Raw genomic sequence first — 24,203 nt, 5'->3', positions numbered from 1 at the left:
AGTTAGAGCATGTTGCTGCCATAGTCTAAGAAGGAAGATAGCGTCTGCTCCCAGAGCCATCTGCTCTCTTCACCTGCACCTAAGGGGACGACCTCTGTTATCTCTTTATCTGCAGGCAATTATCAACTGCACTGTTACGCCCAGCATGACATTTACTAAGACGTCTCAGAAGTTTGGTCAGTGGGCTGACAGCCGCGCCAACACGGTCTACGGTCTGGGCTTTGCCACAGAGCAGCAACTGCATCAGGTAGGTCAAAGTACAGCATTTTTAAAAATGTGCCATCCATTTCTTGTAGAGGGTTTGTGCTGCATTGTCCAGGTCATGACTTGCCCTCTCCTGTACAGTTTGCAGAGAAGTTTAAGGAGGTGAAAGATGCAGCTCGTCTGGCGCGAGAAAAGTCACAGGACAAAGAACTGGCCAACACTGCACTCACCATCGCTGCTCCTCAGGTGAGCGCCGTCCTTTTAGAAAGCATGAGCATGAAAGAAGAGCAAAGGTTTGTGAGTGTCACCGAGAAGCTGTAAATGTGAAACCTCTGTTATTCATGCACATTTTGGGCATTTCAAGACTGAAATTAGATGATTAGATGAATGCACCTGTATTACTTGCTGCAGCTCAGCTATTAGACAGGGCCGCTGTGACTAAATCAAAGGAGGGACGGGGAGAGAGGGGAACGAAAAGCAAAAGAAATGTGAGCTGGGTCAGTTGTCTCAGAGGGAAGTGAAAATGAGGAAAACTAGGACGATGGTAAAATTATCCGATGCTGCTCAGCAGTACACCACACTCACATTTTCTCCCCACAGCTACCCAGAAGCCTCTGACTTGAAACACTTCTAATGATGAAAACGTAGTCAGCTCAGGGCCCTTTTCCATCAATAAAGAATAATCAGCCTTCAGTTACATCTGCCTGATCTTGAGGAACATGCCTATTTCCTTTTTAATTCTACGGCTGAGCAGGTTCCAAGTGACGTCTCTCACTCCCGATCGATTTAACGAACACATTGGGAGAGCCAAAGCTCCAGAAAATTGCCAACTGCTTCAATTCATTGTACTTGCTAAGTGGCACTGCACTGCATAACTGATCAGTCCGCAAAGCACGCTTTCTGACTGTGATGTGTTGAAAAGGTCATTTCGTGTTGTGTGCTTCGTGGTGATATGTTCTTCTTTTCCGTTTTTTCCACCTCACGGATTTCCTCTGCAGTTCTCACAGGTGAGTCATTATTTAGAGGAAATGTAAAACACGTGTGCAGGAAGCATCTTTATTTTTTCTTCTTGCCTCTGAGTTTTATACATTTTATACCTTCTCTGATGGGCAGACAGCTCTAAGCTTCTCATTTATCAGACGCTAAAACTATCGTGTTACAGCAGTCAGTCCATCGAGAACAAGACCGCGAAGAGAGAGTCATTTATTATTATCACGAGCTGTATAGCTTTGCTTGATTTTATATGCAGACTTTGACTTGAATGGGATTTTAACATCTAAAAGCAGGCGGTCTCTCTTCACTTTGAATAAATCCATTTAATGCAGAGTCTGTTTTTTTTTTTATTTCTTAATAATTTGCATTAGTTATTATGAGAGTCCATTTACTGATGTGTTTCTCAGGACCTCTCGGATGAACTCCAGTCTCCACCGGTGATGTGCGTGAATGGACCGGAGGACAAGCTGTTTCGCAGCCAGAGCGCAGACATCACCCTGTCTTCTGAGAAGGAGCGCATTAAAAAGATGCTCTCTGAGGGGTAACTGCACACACACACACACACACACACACACACACACACACACACACACACACACAGAGAAATGAAACCAAGGAAGCCTTGAAGTTTCATTACTGAGAGCTGAAACAGCCTGATTTCAAACACACCCGATGACCTTCTTCAGTGAAAAAGGTTTTCTAGGTAAATCTCACAACTCGACAGCCATGTTGGTAATGCCAAGTCTTTGCAGTTCCACTATACCTGGGTTTGCATCAGCGCAACATGGCTAGTTTTATGCTTTTGTATTTAGCCATTATGAAGAGGAAGACTGGCTTTTTAGAATATGAACAGACTGTATTTACAGATACATACGGTCATGTGAGAATTGAATTTTTTGGAAGTGGAATAACTTAATTTGTCATCTCTCACATCACCGTGGTGGAATTCAGACCCACTTTTCCTTATACCGCTGCTTCAGCTCATTAAGGCCTACAGGCATTAATTTATGCACAGCTCACATCAGCATTTCAATCGGGTTGAAGGTGGACTTTGACTGGGCCTCTTGTAACACCTTCTTTTTTGTCCATACTGTTGTATATTTGCTGCTGTCTTTAGGATCATTATCCTGTTGTGTGACTGAGTTTGGGCCAAGTTTTAGCTGTCAGCCTCACATTTGACTCTAGAGTACTTTAATATACGGAGCAGTTCAACTTTGTAGATGCAAAACAAGCCCAAATCATCACCCCTAACAGTTGGCATGAGGTGTTTGTGCTGACATGTTGTGTTTGGTTTTCTGGTGCTGTGTATTATGGCCTAACTTCTCCGCTTTGGTCTCGTCTGTCCACAGCACATTGTCCCAGTGTGCTGTCATGAACGTCAGCATTTACCATGCTAACCTCTAATGAGTCTGAGATGTAACTCTTGGTGTTTTTGAAACTTCTGTGAGTATTGCACATTGTGATCTTGGGTTTCATTTTCTTGAACATCCAATCCTGGGATGTTCAAGAATTGCGTTAACACATACCTGAATGGTTCAAGGACATGCAGCATCTACTTGAGCGTGTGGACTTATAGGGGTCAGAGATTGAGCCACTGACATTCTGATTGGTCGATGACCCGCTCTACGTGGCCACCCTGACGGAAAAATACAGTATAACAATCTAGTAGTTGCTGTAACCACGCACTGTGTTTTACAAACGGTCTTTGTAACATCATGAGGGTTTTTCAAATTTCAAGTGGACTGTGCTTCTGGCTGCACTTAACCAGACAATCCATTACCTTTTGGTTCCTGAGTGTTATCATGGTTTTCATTTTTTCTGTGTTAATTAACGCCGCTGACGTCATTCAGTTTGTGAAGCTCCTAAGGAAATGAACAGGCCATTGTCGAAGTGTTGACTCATACATAACACTGAATGAGGCTTGGAAGCATCCCTCCATTCAGTGCTTTGAGCCACCCACAATGCTTTTATACCCTATAGTCCAATTACCACGAAGAAAGCAGCTCCTGAACGGTTACCATGGCAAAGTGTGGCCAGTTTACAACATCAAGCTTTGGAGATGTTGGACAGAGCAAAGGAAAAGGATCAAAGATGAAGAGAGCATATCAAATTCAATCATCGTATATGTCTTCTGTGCAGGTGGCATAAAAGTGGACTCATGGAGTGGGAACTGGCTTGTCTTACTCGCTTACAAGTCATGCATTCATCAAATGTGCAGGAAATTCAGTTTAAAGCCACAGAGATAAAGAAGTTTCAAGGTCACTTCATTTTAAACTGGAACAAACGTCAGTGGGGACTGAAGAACCGTGATGGAAAGATGTGAAAAATACACAAATCTTTATCTGTCATCATCATCTGTCATCTTTCGTTTGTCTTTTTCCTTTCCAACGTCTCTTGATGCAGTTGGTCAGTTTGATCTCTGCTCTCTGGGTCGGGGTTGGGGCTTTAATAAGTGTTTCTTTGCTCTGTCACCAGACCTGTGAAGTAAGTTTCCGTCTGCCCTTTAGGTGTGCGGCTGCAGGCTACAGCCTCCTTAACACTTGTGTAGTGGCTCTGTGATTGTGTTAACCAGACTATCAGAGTTTCATCATGTTCCAGACTCTTGGCAGCAGTACAGCTTGCTTGTTACTCCACAACCAGCTATTGTTTTTTATCCTCATGTTGCAGTGCTTGACACAAGACTCGATTTAATATTGAAGTCATCAACATGTGGCAGTTTTGTTTATTACTAACACTGCATAAGCTTTTTTCCCTGTAAAGATTTGTAAGTACCTGAATCAGAATCAGCTAAATTTGCACTGCATTGTTTGATCAGTTTTCTCAATTTTATATAGCGGGATACAGAGTTAGATATGACTCCACTTAATGAAATCTAAAATCTAAAAAGCATTGTTGCTTTTGTTTAAATAAGTAACAATTTTTCTTCTTTGTGAGGAATTTTAACATTTTTTTTTAAACTCTGATTGAAAGTTAAGGTCCAGCTCACTGAAACAGCAACTGATGAAACGGCTCTCGAGTCTATCCCAGCTGCCATAGGGCGGGAGGCAGGGTGCGTAGTTTTGGATTTGACGTAGATGTGTATTGGTATTCGTGTTTTTCAGGTCTATTTGTGAGATGAACCTGGAAGCTGAGCTCTTCACTTTACAGGACAGCAACTCTAAGTTGGTGGCAGCTTTGCATGAAGCGAATGCTAACGTGGAGCAGTGGAAGAAACAGCTGACAGCATATCAGGAGGAGACCGAAAGACTCAGAGACCAGGTGAGCCTCAGGGAGTTTGAGGATGCTCTGATGAAGTGTGTTCACCCTGAAGTCTCACCTATTAAATTATAGAAACATATAAAATACAGGATGTTTTTTTTTTTTCTTGTTAAAAGCAGTAATTACTATTACTATTGGTTTTGTCTCTTTATCTTTATGACTGATTAAGTCAAACTCCTTGGATCTGAACTGGAAAAAAACCCCACTAAGAGTATACATCACTACTACTCCATCAGTGAACAATAACAATGAGATCCATTACTAAGCTTTATGCCAATAATATCCAAAATTGTCTGGCATTTGCTGGCCACAGATACATTTAAAAAAGCTGGGAAAAAAAGTGTTGTTTTGCTGAGCTCATGCAGCAGGAGATCTGGATTAAGTCTGGGACTCCTGCTGCGTGTCACGCCCCCATCTCTCCCCATGTACCTGTCTAAAACTTTCAGAATCTAATGAAGACATAATGACCTAAATAAACTTACAAAAAGCTCAACAGAGTACATGTTTTAATTTTGAGTACACCTACACGCTGCAGACTAAATTCTTCTTCCTCATTCCCAGGACTTTTTAACCTCCCACTTTTTTATTGTGTATAGTAGCTTTTGTCTTCATAGCTTCTTTGTATCCCTGCACTCCAACTTTTATGTGAGACTATAACATCCCACATGTGAGTTTTGCTTTGGATGCTTAAGCAGAAAGTCACCTTGTAAACGAAATCATTTTAAAGCAGATGGTTTGAAACTGCATTTTAAAAAGAGTCATTTTTGGGTGATGGTAGCTTTATTGTAAAGTGAGTGTAGCAATGCAAACATCACCTTTCCTTTAAATCCTGTTAATGCTTTCTGAAGAGTGCTGGAGTCAGATGCTGAAATTGGCTGAATGATCTTATTGTTTTATTTCATAATAATTTGTTTTCAATAGCAAAAAAGCAGATTAAAATATCTCTGTACTCTGGGTTTTCACTTTTCTCCACTGGTCCAAAGACACACTCAGAATTTCCCACTGCCTCACATCGCCTCTTGTCTAATGCACTCTGGCTGAGAAGGCTCCATCCACCAACTATCAGCACAACAAGGAGTTTAAAGAACGGAGGGATTAGTTATTCATGATAATGCACCATCTGTGACCTAAAAGTTGAGACATACGGTTAACAAAAAGTTAAAATTCTGAGTCTAAAAGCTGAGAAGTTTTCTCCTCTGGCCTCTGAAGCTCTTATACAACTCTGCAGTAACCTGTGGAATAGAAACTAATGGTTAAGGTCACACCTAGTGATCATTTCTGTGGAACAGGAACACAAGTAAGATTGCACAAGCAACAGAGAGATATTGCTGCAAGACTGATCCGGGGTTGTGTGCCTCTACGCTGCTGAGCGAAGCCCTGCTGCTTTTGATTGGGTCGTCCTTTGCAGACACTATATTCCCTTGTTTTGAAACTGGTTGTTTGGAAAAAAGAAGCTTTGCTGGTAACACACTCCATCAATCTCTGACTTGTGCTGCAGGCTTTTTCCCTCAGAAGCTTTAATCAAGGCGTTATCTGTGCTGGTTGAAGCGGTTCACTAAGTACACGCCAAATTTCACGTTTCGCCACGAGGGAGTTCGGTCTAAACACAGAGCCTCACGAGGGTTTTACACTTGAATTACTTCTCAGGCTCCGGTGGATGCAGATGCCGCTGCCCTCCCTGTACCCGCTCATCAATAAAAGGTATTTTCATATTTGCTGGGAGCTGATTCCTCTGGGGACGACGTCGCCTCAGGCTGACATTTACAAACCTCTCTGATTTGATGCTTTAACACCTCGATCCCTTTCCATTATAGCCCAGCCTTACAGTATCGATCACTACTGTTTCATTCGTAAGCGCTCCCCTGGTATTTCAGTAAGAAACAGCTTTCACTATTTTGGTCCACATCGACTGATTTAATCATACAAGTGAGAACCCCGTCTCCTTTGGACCGAGCTAGTTCCTACTGTTTGAGGAAGGGGACCAGGTGGCTGAAAATGGTTCATGTCTCCGGGGTGGTGTGTGTGAGAGAGAGAGAGGGAGAGGGGGGTTTGTAGGACAGCAATATCCTACTTTCAATGCCCCAGTTAGGAAAAAATGAAAAATCACCAGAGGGAGTTGGCATCCACTTGTTTCTCTCTTCTTCTTTTTTTTCCTCTTTTCTTCTGTTGAGTCTAAACCATACGCCGTTTAAAATAATCCAACGGGGCATTCGGGGTGTTTTTGGAGGTGTCCTTCTGTTTTTCTTTCTAATTCATGGAGCTCAGATGAAATGCAATGCAATGAGGATTTCATTCGTTAAAGTGTTGCTCTTCTACGGCTTCATTATAGTAGAAGTAGCCGCTTATTGTTGCAGGTGAACGCTGTGAGCCATCTGTAGGTGTGACTGAAAGCAAACAGAGTTGAGTGCTCTCTGTGATAAGTTTAATTCTGTCTGCCGATGAGCTCTTTAGCTTTGATAAGAGTTATAGGTGTTAAAAGTCTATGAGTTTTCCTGTTATTCACCTTTACGTTTCATGTCGTTGTTAAAATCTTTAGGCTTTTATGTCTGAATTACTATAGTGTGGTGCAGGGACTGGGGCCTTTCGGTGTAGAGGGTTCTCCTGCCTCTCACAGTGCAAATGCATGCATGTTACTGTAGGTTAACTGGTGATTTTGACTGGCCATAGGCGTGAAAGTAAGCATGAATGGCTGTCTCTGTGTGTTATCTCTGTGATGGGCTGGTGACCTGTCCAGAGTGCATCCTATCTCTTGCCCTGGCACAGCTGGGATTGGCTTCCGCAGCCCTGCTTATCCCTAAATTGGATAAGCCGATAAGAAAATAGATGGATGGTCCAAACTGAGTGCATCATCAAAACGTTCTGACGAATGCTAGAATAAGTCCTTTTAATGTTTTTAGCTGTGCTTCAGTTATTTTGGTTGTGTTTTACCTTAATCCGGACTGTAAAATTCAGTGGGATGGGTTACCATGTTTACATTTATTCCTGGTGAATTCTAATGTCTATGCAGATACTATATTAGAGCCACACTTTGGTTAATATTTATAGCTTGACGTAGCAATAGTCATCAATGATTTGGATAAAATTTGGCATAGCTATTCCCTTAGGATGGAGTGTCATAACTGATCGCAGTGACATCATCAGGTCAGAAATCAGTTTATTTAGCTGAATATTAAGTACCTCCAAGACTAATCGGCACATGATAAACATGGTAAACATTACACTTATATAATATCAAGTGCTAACTCTGCACATTAGCATGCTATTCTGCTATTTGATCTCAGAGATAGCAGTGTGTCCACAGATTCTTGCTTAGCTGTATTAAATAATGTTCTATCAGCTGTGATCAAGCCATAACCTCCACCTTAGACTGTGTGTATGTGTATTTCAGCTCTTAGACTGGATGGCATGGTGCAAAAATGTGTAACTTACTGCTCAGGGCTTCCTTTTCAGTGCATAGAAAGCAGTGCTGCTGTTTGTGTTTGCCCACCAAAGCTATTTCTGGATTGTACACATGGTGAAGTGCCAGCCAGCGTGCGAATTCGTCTTTGTGGCATTTTGTCCTCTTCCACAGCACTCTTATGAAACCAAGGCAGATGGAGGAAGAGGCGTTGTGTTGGAGAAAAGCTGCACAGGATAGAGTGTTAAACTAGGCTGGATGGGCCGACTGGAGCCTTTCTGTGTGGAGTTTTCGTGCTCTCTCTGTGCCTGCAAAGATGTCGAAAAACATCCATGTAAGGTTAATTTTAAGCTGGTTAGAGGTGTGTTTGTGAGCATGAATGGCTGACCAAGGTGTTCCCTACATCTCAACCAAACACGAGGTCACTCTGATCTGCATTTCACATTGTCTTTGTTCTCATTATAGTTCAATTGTTTTAAGTAGACCAGGGAAAAATAATTTGAATCAAACCAGTAATAGTCTGGACCAAATAAAAGCTTTTTAAAACATTGTCTTACATACACAACATTTCCATTGGTGTGTTTTGTAAGGTGGCTGACCTTGAAGCCCACGGCCCCAGTGATCTGTTGAAGGATGAGCTGACCCAGTCCCTGGAGGAGCTGGAGGCCTTGCTGAAGGCTAAAGATGAGGTTGGATATTTGCTAAATAACAAGGAATGACATGACACATCAACAAAAACATACAAAAACTGACTTTTTGATGAGTACCTTTCATTCATTCTCTAGGAAATTCACATTTTGCAAAGCAAAAAAGGAGAGTACCACGAAATGGAGCATCAGCGCGACGAGGCCATCCACAGATTACGGGTAGGAGTGACGTTTTTACAGTAACTCGGCACGTTTTCATTGCTTATCGGGTTCTGGTAAACCTTCTAATATTTCCCTCTGCCTTTTCTGTGTTTACCGTTCACTTCAGGAGATGGAGATGCGAAACTCGGACCTGGAACGTCGCATCCAGAACACGGAGCAGAACCTGAGTAACTCTCTGGAGGACCGGGATCGCTTGGATACTGAGATCCAGAGAGCCATAGAAATTCTGGACATCAAGATCTTTGACCTTAACGACCTTCGCCAGAGCCTTGTTAAACTTATTGACAAATAGGAAGGGTGGGTGAAACACGGCAGAGTGCAACCTGTAAGAGAAATGGAAGAGAGGACAGGGGTTCCGGCAGGAAGCAGTAAACAAAATAAGAAGGAGCTGGTCCCGGTCCTCTTCAAGCACAAAACCCACCTCGGCTGCAGGAAGGTCTGTGTCACAGCAGTGACGGCAACATCGCGCTGACTCTGAGCAGCAGCATATATATGGTAGAGCTTGTCCCGACTTAACGTAACGCTTCATGTTGCTTTCGAGGGTAACACTCAGTGCAATAAACCAACTTATAAGGTAAGTGCTTAACAATGCTAGTCGTTTAGGATTTAGAACTGGTGCTTCTGGTCTTAAGGATCACCTTTGTACCCAAAATCACAATGCAGTGTCAATATGAACAATAAGAGGCCTTGTTTTTCATCTTTACAACAAAATGAGTCCATGCTTAGAAACAGAGGAGCTGAAAAGTGAACGCACAAGACAAAAAAAAAGAAGTTTAGCTTATTTAAGAGCCTGCATACGCCATAATTATTACTGGGTTAACAGTTCACACAGGTCTTGTAGTTACCCATACGTAATCTAGCAGCTATATTGTGTAATGTGAAGGACCAGTGTTATTTTTTCAAAGGAATATTCAAGGATAGCGTGTGCTCGTAGTTGTCGATAATGTGGTTAATCTAGGACATGCAACTTGAATAGCAACAGCATCTAAACATTGACACCAAAGATCAAATGCTAAGAGCAGAGGGGGAAAAAGAGTTTTCCGTGGCGCGTCTTTTATCACATCCTCATTTCTTGTATTAGGAAACTTTTGATTCCTCAGTAAGCTACTTAAGTACATGATAGTAAGTAGGAAATATTAAGCAATTAAAGTTAGCATAACAATGGTTTTCCAAATGATATAAATCAATAAGCTGCACTTAAGAAGTAACCATAGGAAATTAAAATGCATCACTTAGTCTTACAGGTAAATATAAGTGACTTTTGAGCTTGTCCAGTCTGAATGATATGCTGTGCATCATCTACTAACAAAGCACTAACTTAGTAACTTATTTACAATAGCTTCACATCTTAATGAACACGTTTCTCTCATTGGTGTGATGCATCTGAAGAAATGTAAGATGTTTTCTGCCTTCTGTTACTTTTGAGCACATTACCTTTAGCTGTGGACAGTATGCCATAGGCCTTGAGATTGTGGCCGTACTGTATGAATAATTAAATACGTTAAAAAAGAAAAACTCAATGTCTTCTTCAGAGTCTTTTCATCACACAGACTGTATCATATGACATTTTTTAAGCCTTACTGTACGGAGGATGAATGTGAACAGTGATGTCGGCTCTCTGGGCCACGTCATGGTGGTTTGAAAATAAAAGCAAACATTAAAATCACTTTATGCAGCATTTCGTCTTTTTTTTTCTTGGGTTTGTTTGTTTTTCTTTGGTGAATATTGCATAGAAAATACTTGGACACTGAAAAAAATGCTTGTATGAAAGAATGAATGAGATGTCTTGGAAGTGCTCTGAGTACTTAAGTATAAGAACCAGTCCATTTACCATAATTTGCAGGTGCGACTAACTGACTCAAAACCCAAACTCAAAATGTAATACCTACCTACATTCAATAACGCTTTATTTAAAAAAATAAATAAATTATAAATTCAATCCAGTAATATTATTTCAAAATAAAAATTAAAAACACAGGGTTGCTATGTTGTTGGTTTACTCTACAGACTGTAGATAAATCTGATGTGCTTTTGAAAAATATACTGGCCAACTTTATAATCTATTTTTTTCTTTTAATCATTCAGCTCATATTCACATCCTGATTAAGCTGAACTTTGGAAAAGATCTAAATATGGCAAAAAATGTGTTACGATCACGTTTTCTTCAATTTTGATGTTTAACACATTTCAAAATAAGAGGTAAAAAAGGTTTTCTTCAGTATTAAGAGTTTTATTCAATCTGATGGAGCATTTTTAACGGCTGGATTGTGTAATCAGATTACAGAATCCTCAGTCTGATGTTGCGGGTGTGTCCACACTTGATGGCACGTGGATGCAGACGAGCATAGCACCTAAGACGGATGACAGAAATCTTTAGATTAGTGAGATGGAATCTGTAGATCGCTGCTTTACTGAGGGCTGTGATATGTATCTGCTAACACTCAACTTGGAGCCATCAAAGCTCTGGGAGAGCTTACTCCCAGTCAACCTAAAATCTGCCACTGAATTTGATTCTGACAACTGTTCTTTGAAAGAGGAAAATTATTTAATCAGCCACTCAGTAATTATTTAGCCTTGCTAATAATGCATTTTTTCCTAAAAACCTCATGTGCATAAGGAGCAACTAAAGGTTTTACTTCTTCGGACCTTTCCCATGCACCCTGCAAAAAGATGAAATCAAGTGGAATCAGTTTTTAGCAATCCGCTCAAAACATCTTATCTTATCTTAGGGGAATTATCCCCTCACCTCTCTGAGAATGAGTTCAGTCTCGCTAATATTTGTGTGTGCTGGTTTTGTATACATACTTGCGGCAGATTATCCTGTCACAGTTGTACTTCTGAGCCAGCTGCTTCAGTGATGGCTCAATGATGCCCCCTCTCAGACGTAGGACAAGGTGAGGGTTGGAATCTGAGAGAAAGACATGGGTATATAACCATCAATGCAACTTTAAAACATTTAACAAACAGCAGTTTTCTTCCATCGTGGTGAAATCCACCTTTTTGGATGTTATATTCTGACAGGGTGAGTCCATCCTCAAGCTGTTTCCCAGCAAAGAGCGTGAGACAGTAACTTAATGGTTACAGCTACTGTGGGCATGTACTACTACATGCACAGAGCTTTGTTAGTTACACCAATCCAGTTATAAAGCAAAATGAATGTAGTAATACTGTGCACTGAGTTCCCAGACAAAAATGATCGTTTCAGAAGTTAAGGAGAAGAAAGTTTATAAGCTTTCTGTTCACCAGCCGCTCAGAAACTCAGTGAGCAGAGCGCTGTGAACAAGTTTTATCCAGTGCTTTGTTTTTAATCTGTCCTGCTGACACTGCTGCACAGAGGGAGTAACTAACGTTGGGATGAAACTCACTAACAGGTCGCAGATTAACTGCAAGTGTTTGCTATGATGAATGACACAAAGGTACAATAAGAATGAAATAATTATTGAAAAAAACAAATATAGAAGAAAAGAGGAAGAGAGAAAAGCGAGGACAATTAAGTTTCATGATTTAATCCAGTTAAATAATGTTTTTCAGAAATTCCTTCAACTTTATTCTACATATTTAATTTAAGACTAATAGATTTAAACTAAATAGAAAAGAAGAAGTCCTGCTCTTAGTAGCATTGATAATATAAGAATTAAGGCAAACACTATTGATTAATAAAATATGAGTCATCATTAAGCCCACATGAGAAACAATAAAAGAGAGAAGTTGAGCTTTTTCTTGTGAACAAACTGAATCACTTCTAGAGTGAATCTTTCTAATCACCCATCAGGAGCTACGACATTTTATTCCAAAACAAAGGGCTCATGGAAAGACTTCCATCACAGACCATAATCCTTTTCGTCTCTTCTTCTGCTGGAACATTTGTAACTATGTGTGCATTTTAAAAAAACAACTCCTTCACGAGAGAGAGAGGTTTCACATAAAAGTGATATTATGGTCATTAAACATTTTTGCAATTCAAGTCTGTGGACCTCCTTAGTGTGGTTGTAGAAGCTGCCAGCAGATGGCGATGCACAACAGCGGTGATAGTGACACTGTTTAATCTACAGTACTGTGTCTGTGAAGGTTCTCGGTCATCCAGGTCATCATAGTCTAAGGTGCTCGGAAAAACCTCAGGAGTCTTCTCCAAGCACGGCATCCCAATGTACTTCAGACCCAGCAACACACTCAGCCAAAAACTGGTTCATCCCAAAGACAAAATTCCTAAACACAAACTCAAAAATGTGGTGTATGCTGTGCAGTGCAGCGAGGAATGCCCAGACCTCTACATTGGAGAGACCAAACAGCCACTTCACAATGCATGGCACAACATAGAAGAGCCACCTCCGCTGGACAAGACTCGGCGGTGCTTCTCCATCTAAAGGATAAAGGTCACGCTTTCGAGGATGCCAAAGTTCACATTTTGGAGAGTTTGAAAGAGGACTGAAAGAAGACATCTCTGTCCACTGTGAGCGACCATCTTCGAACAGAGGCGGTGGTTTACGACACCAACTGTCGGCCATCTATAATCCAGTTCCCTTCCCAGACACCTTAACGCCCACTCTCATCCTGGGCCATCTGACCTCACACGAAAGTGGGTTTCACAATGAGCTCACCCCAAACCTTGGCTGATTGTGACCTACACCCGTCTTCACACCTCGGCTTGTGTAATTAGGTAGAGGATCATTAGGGGGTCCATGTCTCTCTTGGGGGGACACTCCCACAGGGCTTAAATCTGGGACTCTCCACCATTTGCCCTTAGAACTGAAGAAGCTTCTTATGAGAGGTGAACATCTTCAAGCAACTTAAAGAAGTCCAGACGCTCCTTAGACTACAGTACTGTGCAGAACTCGTTAGCCACCCTTACTTATTTGTGTAAAGTGATCCTGGAAAAATAACACAAACAGTTCTCCAAGATTTCTGAAGATCTTTCAAAGTTTTTGTGTTTATTTAAGACTCTTATTACTGTTCTATAAATCATGAAAGCATTAAAAAGGCACCTAACCTAATGATGAATCAGTGACTGTATGAGATTTGATTTTTTGTTATAATCATTGGGATGAACTAGTGTTGTGTCTACACAGCTTACCAACAAAATAGTTTTTAATTGTATTTTTTGCCACTTAAACACATAATTTGTTCCAATTTCTTTTATAGAATCTAAGAAAAATACATCTGGCACACAATGAAACACTATGAATCATGGACTGTCCTCCCCAGAGTCCGGGCATCAACATTATTCGAGCAGTGTGGGATTTTTTACACAGAGAACAGTACAAAAGGCAGCGAACATCCAAAGAAGAACTTTGAATGCCTTTCAAGAGGTTTAGAGCAATAAACTTTTTCCTTCTATGAATTTTTTCCACTTCTGCGTAAACACTTTTGACTAAATGGCTGCACCTCCACCCCATCTTCCTGGGTGGCTGAAGACTTTTGCACAGCACTTTAATTCTACAGAATCACATACTGAAATATTTTTCAAAATCCATCCCTCCATCCATTTTCTTCCGCTTATCCGGGGCCGGGTCAGGGAGGCAGCAGCCCAAGAAAAGAGGCCCAGACCTTCCTCTCCCCAGCCACCTCCTCCAGCTCGTCAGGGGGAACACCAAGGCGTTCCCAGGCCAGCCGAGTGATATAATCTCTCCAGTGTGTCCTGGGTCTGCCCCGGGGGTTTCTCCCGGTGGGACAGGCCCGGAACACCTCGCCCAGCCCAGGAGGCATCCTTGTCAGATGCCCGAACCACCTCAACTGGCTCCTTTCGATATGAGGAGCCGGTTGAGGTGGTTTTCAAAATCTTTAACCAAAAAAAGAAATAAAGGTAGAAAGACTAAATGATCATTTTATTTTCAGCATTTAAATGTAACAGTATTTTACAGTAATTAAAGAGCACTTCTATCTACGCATGAACATACATCAACCTGCTCTTTTGTTTCGATATTGGTTTATGTTCGTGTTAATAATCTCTGTTGTACTTTTAAATGTTTGCTTCGTGAGCCTAATAAATAAAAAGAAAACCGTGTGCAGTGAAGGCTACAGTGGACATTAGCAAGCACAAAACATTTCAAATGAAGGCTGCCGTCCCTCTTTAAAGACAGTGAATCACTATGGATCATTGTACAGCGTTACTGAGGCTCAGGATTGTGCTTCCTGTGTGTAGCAGGGCGCTATGACACCTGTTTTATGACACCGGCTTTAAAGAGAATGTTTTCTGCTTCAGTTTCTCACAGTTAAAAGTGAAGGACAGTAGCATCATCTGACTCACAGACACCGCTCTGACTGAACACACCCAGTTCACATTAGTAAAGGAAAACAACAGACGGAGAACGTTCCTACTGAGCTTTACGCATTCTGTCCACCACAGACGACCTGTGGTTGGCCAGGTTGTTAAGGACACAGCTGTTGGTGAGCATAGACAGTTTGGAGTTAAGAGAGTCTTTACTTTTCTCCCAGTAACAGTCAACTCCTGGGTCCTTGTTCTCCTCTCCCCCTTTTTCCTCCTCTTCCTCTTCAACCTCACTTTCTTCATCACTGCGTTCATCTTTTTCCAGCTGAGGAAGAAAACAGAAGGTTTCACACTACAAACTACGAAGAAGGTCCAAAAACAAATGAGTGGGTGACACTGATTTATTTTCTTGTGACCACAGGGCTGTGAATGAGGACATAAAGCTGACTGGTTCAGTTTTCTGGATGCTCCCTGTCGTCCTTTTAATTGGACTCTTTGATTGTTTGCATCAAGTGGTATCACGTAAGAATTAGAACTGCAAAACAATTGAAAACATGTCAGAGACATCTCGTGACGCACTATAGCTTCACTGCTCTTTCTCACCTTGCCTTTCAGGAACTTATAGAACATGTGCAAGATCAACTTGGCCCAGAAGATGTGCAGACCTTGCAGCACCATCAGCAGGATGTTAAAAAAGTAGTAGCCAGCAAAAGGCTCAAACACCTCCATGGACAGTACCAGGGTGGTGTGAATGATTCTGTAAGTAATCGAATAGCTAGAGTCAAGTTGCTGATGAGAGAGTTCAAATTCATCCACACTTCTTTTACAGTTATCGAGCAATTTAACGACAAAAAAAGGAGAATTATCTCTTACTTGCTGGGAAAAATCACCAGCCGAGTCACGAGGAAGATCACAGCGAACATAACAAACAGGGTGTCACACGATCTCCCCCAGCCAGCGCCGTAGTTGAACATCTTTGCAGGCTGCAGAAATAATAACCGTGCAATAAAGTCACATAGCAAATCCCAACAATAGTGCTATGTAGATATGGATAATAAAATAACAAACTAAATGTTTTCAGAATGGGGAAAAACAGCTCAGTCTTTAAGTCAAGCAGAACACTAAGAACGCCTGCTGTTTTCTCATTTTCAGTGCAAAAATAAAAAGCATCAAGCAGCTCAGGTTTAGAAGCCTGATGTTATTCACAATTGTGTCTTTTGCACAGGTTAACAAAGGTCAGTCAGCACCGCTAGCTATCATGGCACAATCACAGGATCCTTCTGCTTCCTGCAGGCTACTGCAGAGGTCTTAGATAAATATTTTCTAAGAATAGCCTAAAGTGCAGTTTGAACTTCTGATTGTAGTTTGTACAGTCAGTTTTTCTCATTTCTTTCAATTTTCTACATTAATGTAGGATGTCTGGCCAAAGTGAATATTATATTTTTAAAGATTCCCAAGATGTTTTTTCCTGCACATGTAAAAAAAAAAAATGACCGTAAATGACCTTTATTTTACCTTTAGAGCATAAATAAAAGGATCTGCAGGTTACCTCTAGCAGGATGTCAGAGGAGTCGTGGAGCAGCATGACCAAGGTGCCGATGCGAATGTAGTTGGCACAATAAGAGAAACTGAGCAGGAAGATGGTAGCCAAGTGGTGGACGACCTGTTCCTTAAAATCCTGCAAAGGCAAACATGCAGTGAGCAAAACAAAAGAACCATCAGATGTCAACAGAAGACAGTCACTCATTAACCATGTGCTGGTCAGGTTTCTCATTAAAGCAGAAGTGAAGTGAGAGAAACATGAAATATGACCACAGTTAGACCAACATCATCCCAACAGCTAACTTCTGTAAAGGGCATCTGCTGCGTGAGACAGGAAGAAATCTGGCAACGCACTCTGTGGTGGAATGTGTGAAACATGCAACTCAGTCAGCAGCAATCTGTATATAAACTCTGGCGTATCTAAAAGGGCAGCGCACGCAGTGAATCAGCTGCTTTCAATGCAACGCTTGCGTAACAAAACGGGCCGTTCAATGCACAAGCGCTTCTGTTTAAATAAACACTTTGCTACGTGTCGCCGGGGCTGAACGCAGCCTGTTGTGTAACATCCTCACCTTCCTCTTGACATCCACAGAGATCCGAAGGAGCAGAGAGCCATAAAATCCCAGCTCCAGCATGTAGTACCAGTAGTGAGCTCTCTCCATGGGCTGAGGAGGACAAATATAAAGGTGATTTTTTTATAAAATACCTGGACTTTAAATACTGGCAGAACAGTAGGGAGCACTGCACCTACACAGGTGGAGGATTTGAAATGTATTTATAAGCTTTTCTGTTTAAGAAAGGAAGGGAAACTATCATGAATAATTCTAGCGTGTCGCTATCCTTACACTTGCCACCGAAGCCTAAGAATCTGAGCAACTCATTTTGTTTTTAGTCCCACTAGGCGGTATAATGGATCACTCTTTGCCTATAAACTACAATTAGATGGATTGAAACTATTCTCAGCCATGACGGTATTTTTATTTATTTTTTCATACATATACATACATACATACATACATATATATATATATACATACATATATATATATATATATATACATACATATATATATACATATATATATATATATATATATATATATACACATACATATATATATATATATATATATATATATATATATATATATATATATATATATATATATATATATATATATATATATATATATATATATATATATATATTCTCGTATGTGTGGCACAATGTGTTTTACTTTCCATTTTTAGGGATTATTATGCTTACTTTTAGAAACTTGTAAATGTATTTATCATAGACTTTTTATACACATAATTTATTACGTATTATTATTATTAGTAGCAGTAAATATGAATATAAAATATTTTACTTTTCTAAATATAGAACCAGGATGCGTTAAATATCAAACTAATGCAGTTTCATGGCCAAAGTTAACGACCAAGCCAAATCAGTAACCGGGTAAATGTGTGATTCTTTATAATAAGCCATTAATTATCAGGGCCTCTAATTCTTGGCTTGTTTAGATTTATTTAACCCCATCTTGAGTAACTGAATATAATCAAAGTTACACATGCACATATTTAACTTTTTAACTTCATTTCTGACATCCTGGCACTATATAAATAACCTGGTTAACTCTCTGTAGTTTGAATGCCGTACATGAATTTACTGTATTGTGCTTGTTTTACAGCTCCTCTGTAAAATAGGTGTAATTGGATTACCTATCCGTACACAGGTTACACTTTCAACATAAATAATGAGACTTTCACAACGGTTATTTTAATGGAGCACACTCTGTTTTACCAAAGTAGTCATGTGGTGTATGTAATGTTTTCACCTGAAATGGATACTGCCTCCAACATTCCCTGAGGTCCCAGAACCACGGTTTCTGCACAGACAGGGAAAAATTTAGAATAAACCTGAAGAGGTGGAAACGTATGAAAGGACAGAAATAACTTTCAGATTATCCCTCATAATGTCCTCCCGATTTCCACACCTGTTGTCCTCAGGGGTCAAAAATGACTCCATCTGGTTTGATTGATACTTAATTAATATGAAGTGGATTTTTCCCCCACTTTTAATTAAAACTTAATTCAAACATTTTGACACGATTTCTTTATTCCATTTCAAATTTATGTCTGATAAAACCTCATTTAAATGAAATGTGTCTTTGTTTTTGGGTAAAAAAAATAAATTAAATCATCAGTTATTGTGATTATCGTTTCACAACCAGAGTTGGTTTCTTTAACAGATGATCACAGACGGGTATATGTCAAAGTTAATTTAGGAAGCTGTTTTTAAACTACTTCAAGTTTTTCACTGGCAGCAAATAATCACATCTGTTGTCTTCTGGGGTCAAAAATGACCCCATCTGGTTTGAAAGCAATAAGTATAAAATATCATCCATCTCTGTGTTTCAAGCTTTTATACAACTTTATTCCAACTCATTACCTGACATCACATACTGCACATGTTTTTATCTCGTAGTTCCCCGGTTTACTTGGGATGTTCTGTTGGAATGGACAGAGTCCTCTGAAGGGGACTTGGTGCTCACACAGTCATATCAGTACCTGGATCTTACATCACAGCAGGAGAAACATCCACTTGTTCCATACACCTCCAATGGGAGCATGTTTGTGTCATGAACAATGATCATTTATTGTTTCTTTATCAAGGAATGATATCCTTTTTGCGATTCTGTGATTAATCTTGTGTCAGTCACGGTAGCATGAAAACTGCCCTAAAAGACTCTGGATGTCATAAACTGGCCGTAGCGACTCTACTGGATGCACGGCAGTAAGAATCAACACACCCACATATGCCTACAGCTGCTCTTGATCCATTTTTCTTCCTCTCTTGTTGTCCCTCCTTGTTTGTCATTGAGTTGGCTGTAGAGCAGGTCATCTGCTAATTGGATGGTTGTTGGTTCAATCTCTGTGTGCTCTAGTCTGGAGTTCTTACCAAGGTGTCCTTGGACACGTTACTGAACCCCAACTTGGTCTCTGATGCATCCATTGGCATGTGAACGTTAAAAAGCATAATACAAGCAGAATACATGGTGTATAATGCTTTCAGCGCTCGCGTAGAAAAGCAATCTAAGGATTTTAGGTAATCAGTATGGGACCTGGCATATGTGCCGTGGTAGATTGTCTTTCTCTGTGACGCACGAGAGAGTCCTGCATCGTCTGTCACTGGGAAGGATAGAAGACCAGATCAATGTTTCCTCATATTACTGCAAATATTCCTGTCTCAGCTGACTCCTCGTTCTTGCTTGATCTTCATCATAATTGAAATAGAAGATGTGTAGTCCTCTGACACATCTTCTATTTTAGTTTCACATTCTGAAAATTCAAGAAACTTCAAGAAGCCCAGTCACTTTCTTTCCAAGCTCTTCAGACTACCACATTCTGGATGCCTGAGAACCTACTTGAACATACTTCAGATTCTTCATCACTTTCCTTCACTTCATAGCCTTCTTCCACTTCTGCAGGTGGGTGATGTGATTTTTCAGAGAAAAGGTAGCATTTGATCTAAATATTGGCAATATTTTCTTTATCTTCTAACCCTGGATCTTCCTGAACATTGATTATTCCTCCTCATTACACTAGAGGACAATATGTGCATTTCTTTACTGGTCATTCCTTTCCACAACATGGTAAAAAAATTATCTCACAAGCCTCCAGTGCAATGGAGGCTTGTGAGATAATTTCTGTGTAGGTATTATTGTAGAGTCTGCCTTACAATATGAAGCACCTTGATGCGACTGTTGTTGTGATTTGGTGCTGTGTAATTAAAATTGAATTAAATGTAGAGCACCTGCCTCCTCATTGTGCTTCCTGTTTTGTTGTTGTTGTTATGAGCATTGCATGACCCCACACATCAGTGATCCAAGATGTTTGAAAGCAGTATGGTATGAAAATATGGCCCTTTGCAACACTTTTTACTTTGGGCCGTTTTTGACCCCCAAGGACAACAGGTGTTACAAAATCCAATAAAACCCCCATAAATAAATCAAATTACTTATTCCAACTTATTCCAATCATGCATAGCATAGTACTGAATAACTTCACTTATTTTCAGACCATTTAATGAATAAAAAACACATTTTTGATAGCAAAAGATTTCTTTTTGGGACAAAAATGACCCCAGGACAACACAAAGGTTAAATTGATTTTTTTTCACTCACTTATTGTTTTAGCATCAATAGTAGGAGTAAAATGTCATTGCTATAAAATGTTGTCACTCACATCAACCAGGCAGGACAATCCAGCCACAAAAGCTGTGAGGTAGAAGAAGAACCTCCAACTGAAAGACAGCGACTGAGATGAGAAACTCTGGCCATTTAAAAAAGCACTTTAAAAATGTAACCAGCCAAAGCTTTGGACAGTGTCAGAGTTCTTGCGAGCTTTTCCAGGATCGGTCATTGTGGAGACTGGTGGAGGATCTTCTATTGAAGGAACTCATCAGTAACTGGACAATGACGGAGGCGTGGAGGGGAAATACTTACGCAGCTTCACCAAACTTCTTGGTTTTAGACGGCTTGTCTTGGCTCCTGCGACGCTTGAACCACGTCTCTATTTGTCTCTGCGTTTTGCGGCACGACAGCATCAAGCCTTCCATTTCACTCTGAAACAAAAAACAGCACAGAATGAGTTGAGGTGGAGCAAGCGACGCTCGAATGCAACGTGTTCGTATTGTTCTTTTAAAACGTACTTTAAGAAGTTTGTAGTGCAGTAAAAGTAAGTGCGACGTGCAGGCTTCGATTTATTTCTCCTGTTCAAACCCATTTGAATATAGTTGACATCATTTTTGAGTATATTTATTTTATTATTTCTTATTAATGTTTACATATGTAGCATTCATTTCATTGTTTAGTGAAATTTGTTTAAATAATCTTGATCACATGTTCATTTTGCTTTCCAAAAACAAAATAAACTTAGTCAGAAACTTTCTATATGTATCTAAACAGTATTTTAAAAGTTATAACCTGTTACTATATTGTACATAACAAAGTCATAAAAAATAATGTGATATTTACATATCATTCTTTATATGCCTACAGTGGAAACAATGGCAGAAAGAAGCATAGTTTTAAATAGCTCTATATAGCATTATTAACATGTTGACCTTCAGATCAATCTACAGGGGTCAGAGGTCAAATGTGACCTGCTATTTCAAGTCTTTGTCTATATGTTAAAAGAACACACCACACTTGTAAGAATCATAGTTTCTAAGTTCCATCCATCCATTCGCTTCCGCTTATCCTTTTCAGAGTCGCGGGGGGCGCTGGAGCCCATCCCAGCTGTCATAGGGCGAGAGACAGGGTACACCCTGGACAGGTCGCCAGTCCAACACACAGGGACAGACAACCATTCGCACTCACATTCATTCGCACATTCACACCTAGTGGCAATTTGGATTATCCAATTAACCTATCCCCACAAGTTGCATGTCTTTGGACGGTGGGAGGAAGCCGGAGTACCCGGAGGGAACCCACGCAAACACGGGGAGAACATGCAAACTCCACACAGAAAGACCCCGGCCTGATGGTGGAATTGAACTCAGGACCTTCTTGCTGTGCGGCAACAGTGCTAACCACCGTGCCACCGTGCACCGTTTCTAAGTTATGAGGCTTTTTGTCAGCTTTCAGCCAATAAGTCATTAAGCTGACCCTCCATATTTCTTCAGTCTTTAGAGCAAAAGCAAATGTCTGCTGGACTCATTTCTATTTAGCCAGAAGCCTGTGAAAGGTCACAAGATGACCTTGTGGGGTTGTGTGTTTAATGCTGTGGGGGAAAGGGAAAACAAAGTGCCTTTACACACAAATTTAACTTTCAAATGAAAAAACACGCCAGTTTAATCATTTGAAAAACACCTGACTTTAAAGAAATACAAATTCAAAGACTAAGCCACGTGTTTGCATGCGTGCAGAGGCCTCCTCAGGCTCACCTGTGTCGGCTCTCTCCTGTTCTGGATGTAAAACGACTCCAGATTCGGCGATGGTGCAGCGGTCACTTGAAATCTATTCTTCACCCCAAGACACCTGGCCATGGGTGGGGCAACAAACCTGAGGGCAGAGAGAACAAAAGGTATCTTAGAAAGAGGACGGGGGATACTCGGGGTAGCAGTCACTGTTTAGCTGTAAATAGAGCGCTGGGTGACCAGCGTGTGACTGCACTTACATATGAATGCATTGTATTACCACTCACTTAGCAACACAACAGTTAAAAAACATTAGGTTAAAGCATTGTTACAAACCTGCAAACAAGCCTGCTTTTATTAGTTAATTATAGCCATGCATGATTTTTTTCCACTCCAGGAACATGAGATCATTTGACAATCACATGACATCTTAAGTATGATTAACAAGCAATTTGAGTCTCTTGACGCATCTTCTGCTTGTTTGCTCACAGCTAATATGTTAAATTACCTTCATTTAGGTTTGAACATCTCTAATTTTCTCCCTCATTTCATTTCTGTTTATCTTCCTCTCTAGTTTCCAGAGTCTTTCTCCCCCCATGCTAACAATGCCAGCTCCACTCACCAAAAACACAAAAACACCTGCTCACTGTCCCACAGCTCGGATCCTCTTACAAAGTCCTCTCTATTGATACTGTGGATGGCTATAGGAAGCAAATGCAGTGCGACTACTTTTTTCCCCAGTGGTGACAACGACTTCATATGATTGCTGTATTTTCGAAAAGACTTGTAAGTGCTGTTTCAGCTTCAGTGGAGTGAAATGTTTGTGTGCTCTGCTGCAGACCCTTCACTATCTCAAACACTCACTCACCCATTTCAAAACAAAGAAGGCCTGTGTGCTACCTTTCAAACATGTAGCGGAGGGCTACGAAGCCGAGGGCGAGGGGCAGAGTGATGAGAAGGTCCAGGGGTCTGGGGCGGTTGGAGTCCCCCATTTGTTCCATGTCTCTCCAGGTCACACCAGGAGGAAGCCAGTAGTCCTCCTTCCATAAATCAGGCAGCATCTCCATTTTTTTTCTGATGCACAGGTGAAGAAGAATAAGAGAACATGGTGGACAGAACAAAATAAGAATAGATTAGATTTACTGTCATTTAAAGGTATATAACTCAAACTGTGAAATTAAGTTTGGCATCTAATCTGAAGGGCAAATAATATACAATATACAACACACACACATAGACACAAATGCACAAACCAATTATATTATGTACAGTACACATTAGAGGTTTCCACACAGTTAAGCTTGAGCGCAAACAAATATGAATTCATCCAGGTATAACAGCAGGTGAGGTGTCACGTGAGAGAGACAGCAGCTACAACAAGAAGAGCACTATGTTGGTGCATCCTAAGCATCCTATGATCCTACATCTGTCACCTCAACTACAATATGTTATCAAAAATCAACAATAATAATAACTCTTAAATAAATAAAAATGTCCCACAATAAGAAAATTCCTGTCCTACAAGATCAGAATTAATCATCCTAACAACCATAAAGCACGGGTCAGGTGAATAACGATCTCTTTTAAACAAAGTGCAGAGAAATAGCCGACTGCACTTCAGTTGGTTGTTTCCATGGATAAACGCAGTAAGCTGCAATGAGACCGCCGAAAGAAACGGGATCCAGAGCAGAAACCTACCGACCAGGACCTCCGTGTGAATTACAAACCGAATTAATGAGGCAGGAATCTGAAAGAAAATCCAGCTTAAACCGAGATTTCAGGCTGAGCCCTGGGTGGCTGACGATGCGCCGT

At 40.6% G+C, this 24,203-nt stretch overlaps 2 protein-coding genes across 5 annotated transcripts in view; one reads left to right on the top strand and one right to left on the bottom strand.

Annotated features, from left to right (window-relative positions):
* Positions 1-10,386, top strand: part of LOC146687935 (homer protein homolog 3-like) — a 17,403-nt gene extending 7,017 nt beyond the window's left edge. Inside the window, exons 4-10 of one of the 2 annotated variants that reach the window (XM_085438426.1) lie at positions 116-247; positions 346-450; positions 1,626-1,738; positions 4,299-4,455; positions 8,443-8,541; positions 8,638-8,718; positions 8,828-10,386. In XM_085438426.1, coding sequence (XP_085294552.1) covers positions 116-247; positions 346-450; positions 1,626-1,738; positions 4,299-4,455; positions 8,443-8,541; positions 8,638-8,718; positions 8,828-9,013 — 873 coding nt within the window. In that variant the 3' untranslated portion in view covers positions 9,014-10,386. Of the gene's footprint in view, positions 1-115; positions 248-345; positions 451-1,604; positions 1,739-4,298; positions 4,456-8,442; positions 8,542-8,637; positions 8,719-8,827 lie in introns of both variants that reach the window. The other variant, XM_085438425.1, reaches the window with a different exon arrangement.
* Positions 9,995-24,182, bottom strand: LOC146687934 (ceramide synthase 2-like). Of its 3 annotated transcripts, none has more exons than XM_085438422.1 (13): positions 24,119-24,182; positions 23,292-23,465; positions 22,419-22,536; positions 20,977-21,095; positions 20,717-20,774; positions 18,307-18,357; positions 17,041-17,133; positions 16,476-16,604; positions 15,800-15,909; positions 15,530-15,683; positions 15,143-15,251; positions 11,527-11,629; positions 9,995-11,072 (listed from the first exon to the last, which is right to left on the bottom strand). In XM_085438422.1, exons 2-13 carry the CDS (start codon positions 23,456-23,458, stop codon positions 11,000-11,002), a joined length of 1,284 nt encoding a protein of 427 aa, XP_085294548.1. In that variant the 5' UTR covers positions 23,459-23,465; positions 24,119-24,182; the 3' UTR covers positions 9,995-10,999. The 3 variants fall into 3 exon arrangements, with proteins under 3 accessions (XP_085294548.1, XP_085294550.1, XP_085294549.1); XM_085438424.1 differs by having other exon boundaries at positions 24,090-24,147; XM_085438423.1 differs by lacking the exons at positions 9,995-11,072; positions 11,527-11,629 and having other exon boundaries at positions 14,523-15,251.
* Between the last annotated feature and the right edge of the window lie 21 nt (positions 24,183-24,203).

This window comes from Copadichromis virginalis, linkage group LG18 (genome assembly GCF_057382275.1).
Source record: "Copadichromis virginalis isolate Kocher_CV1m ecotype Utaka linkage group LG18, C_Virginalis_male_GT1.1, whole genome shotgun sequence".
Taxonomy (NCBI): Eukaryota; Metazoa; Chordata; class Actinopteri; order Cichliformes; family Cichlidae; genus Copadichromis; species Copadichromis virginalis.
The sequence above is the reverse complement of the archived record's forward strand: the minus strand, read 5'-3'. Positions and strand labels throughout refer to the sequence as shown.

Coding starts and splice junctions, on each gene's coding strand:
- LOC146687934 (XM_085438422.1), bottom strand. CDS start 23,458: ATGGAGATGCTGCCTGATTTATGGAAGGAGGACTACTGGCTTCCTCCT. Junction 15,684..15,799: donor CTGGTGATTTTTCCCAGCAA/GTAAGAGATAAT, acceptor GATTACTTACAG/AATCATTCACACCACCCTGG. Junction 15,252..15,529: donor ATAAGTTCCTGAAAGGCAAG/GTGAGAAAGAGC, acceptor TTTCTTCCTCAG/CTGGAAAAAGATGAACGCAG.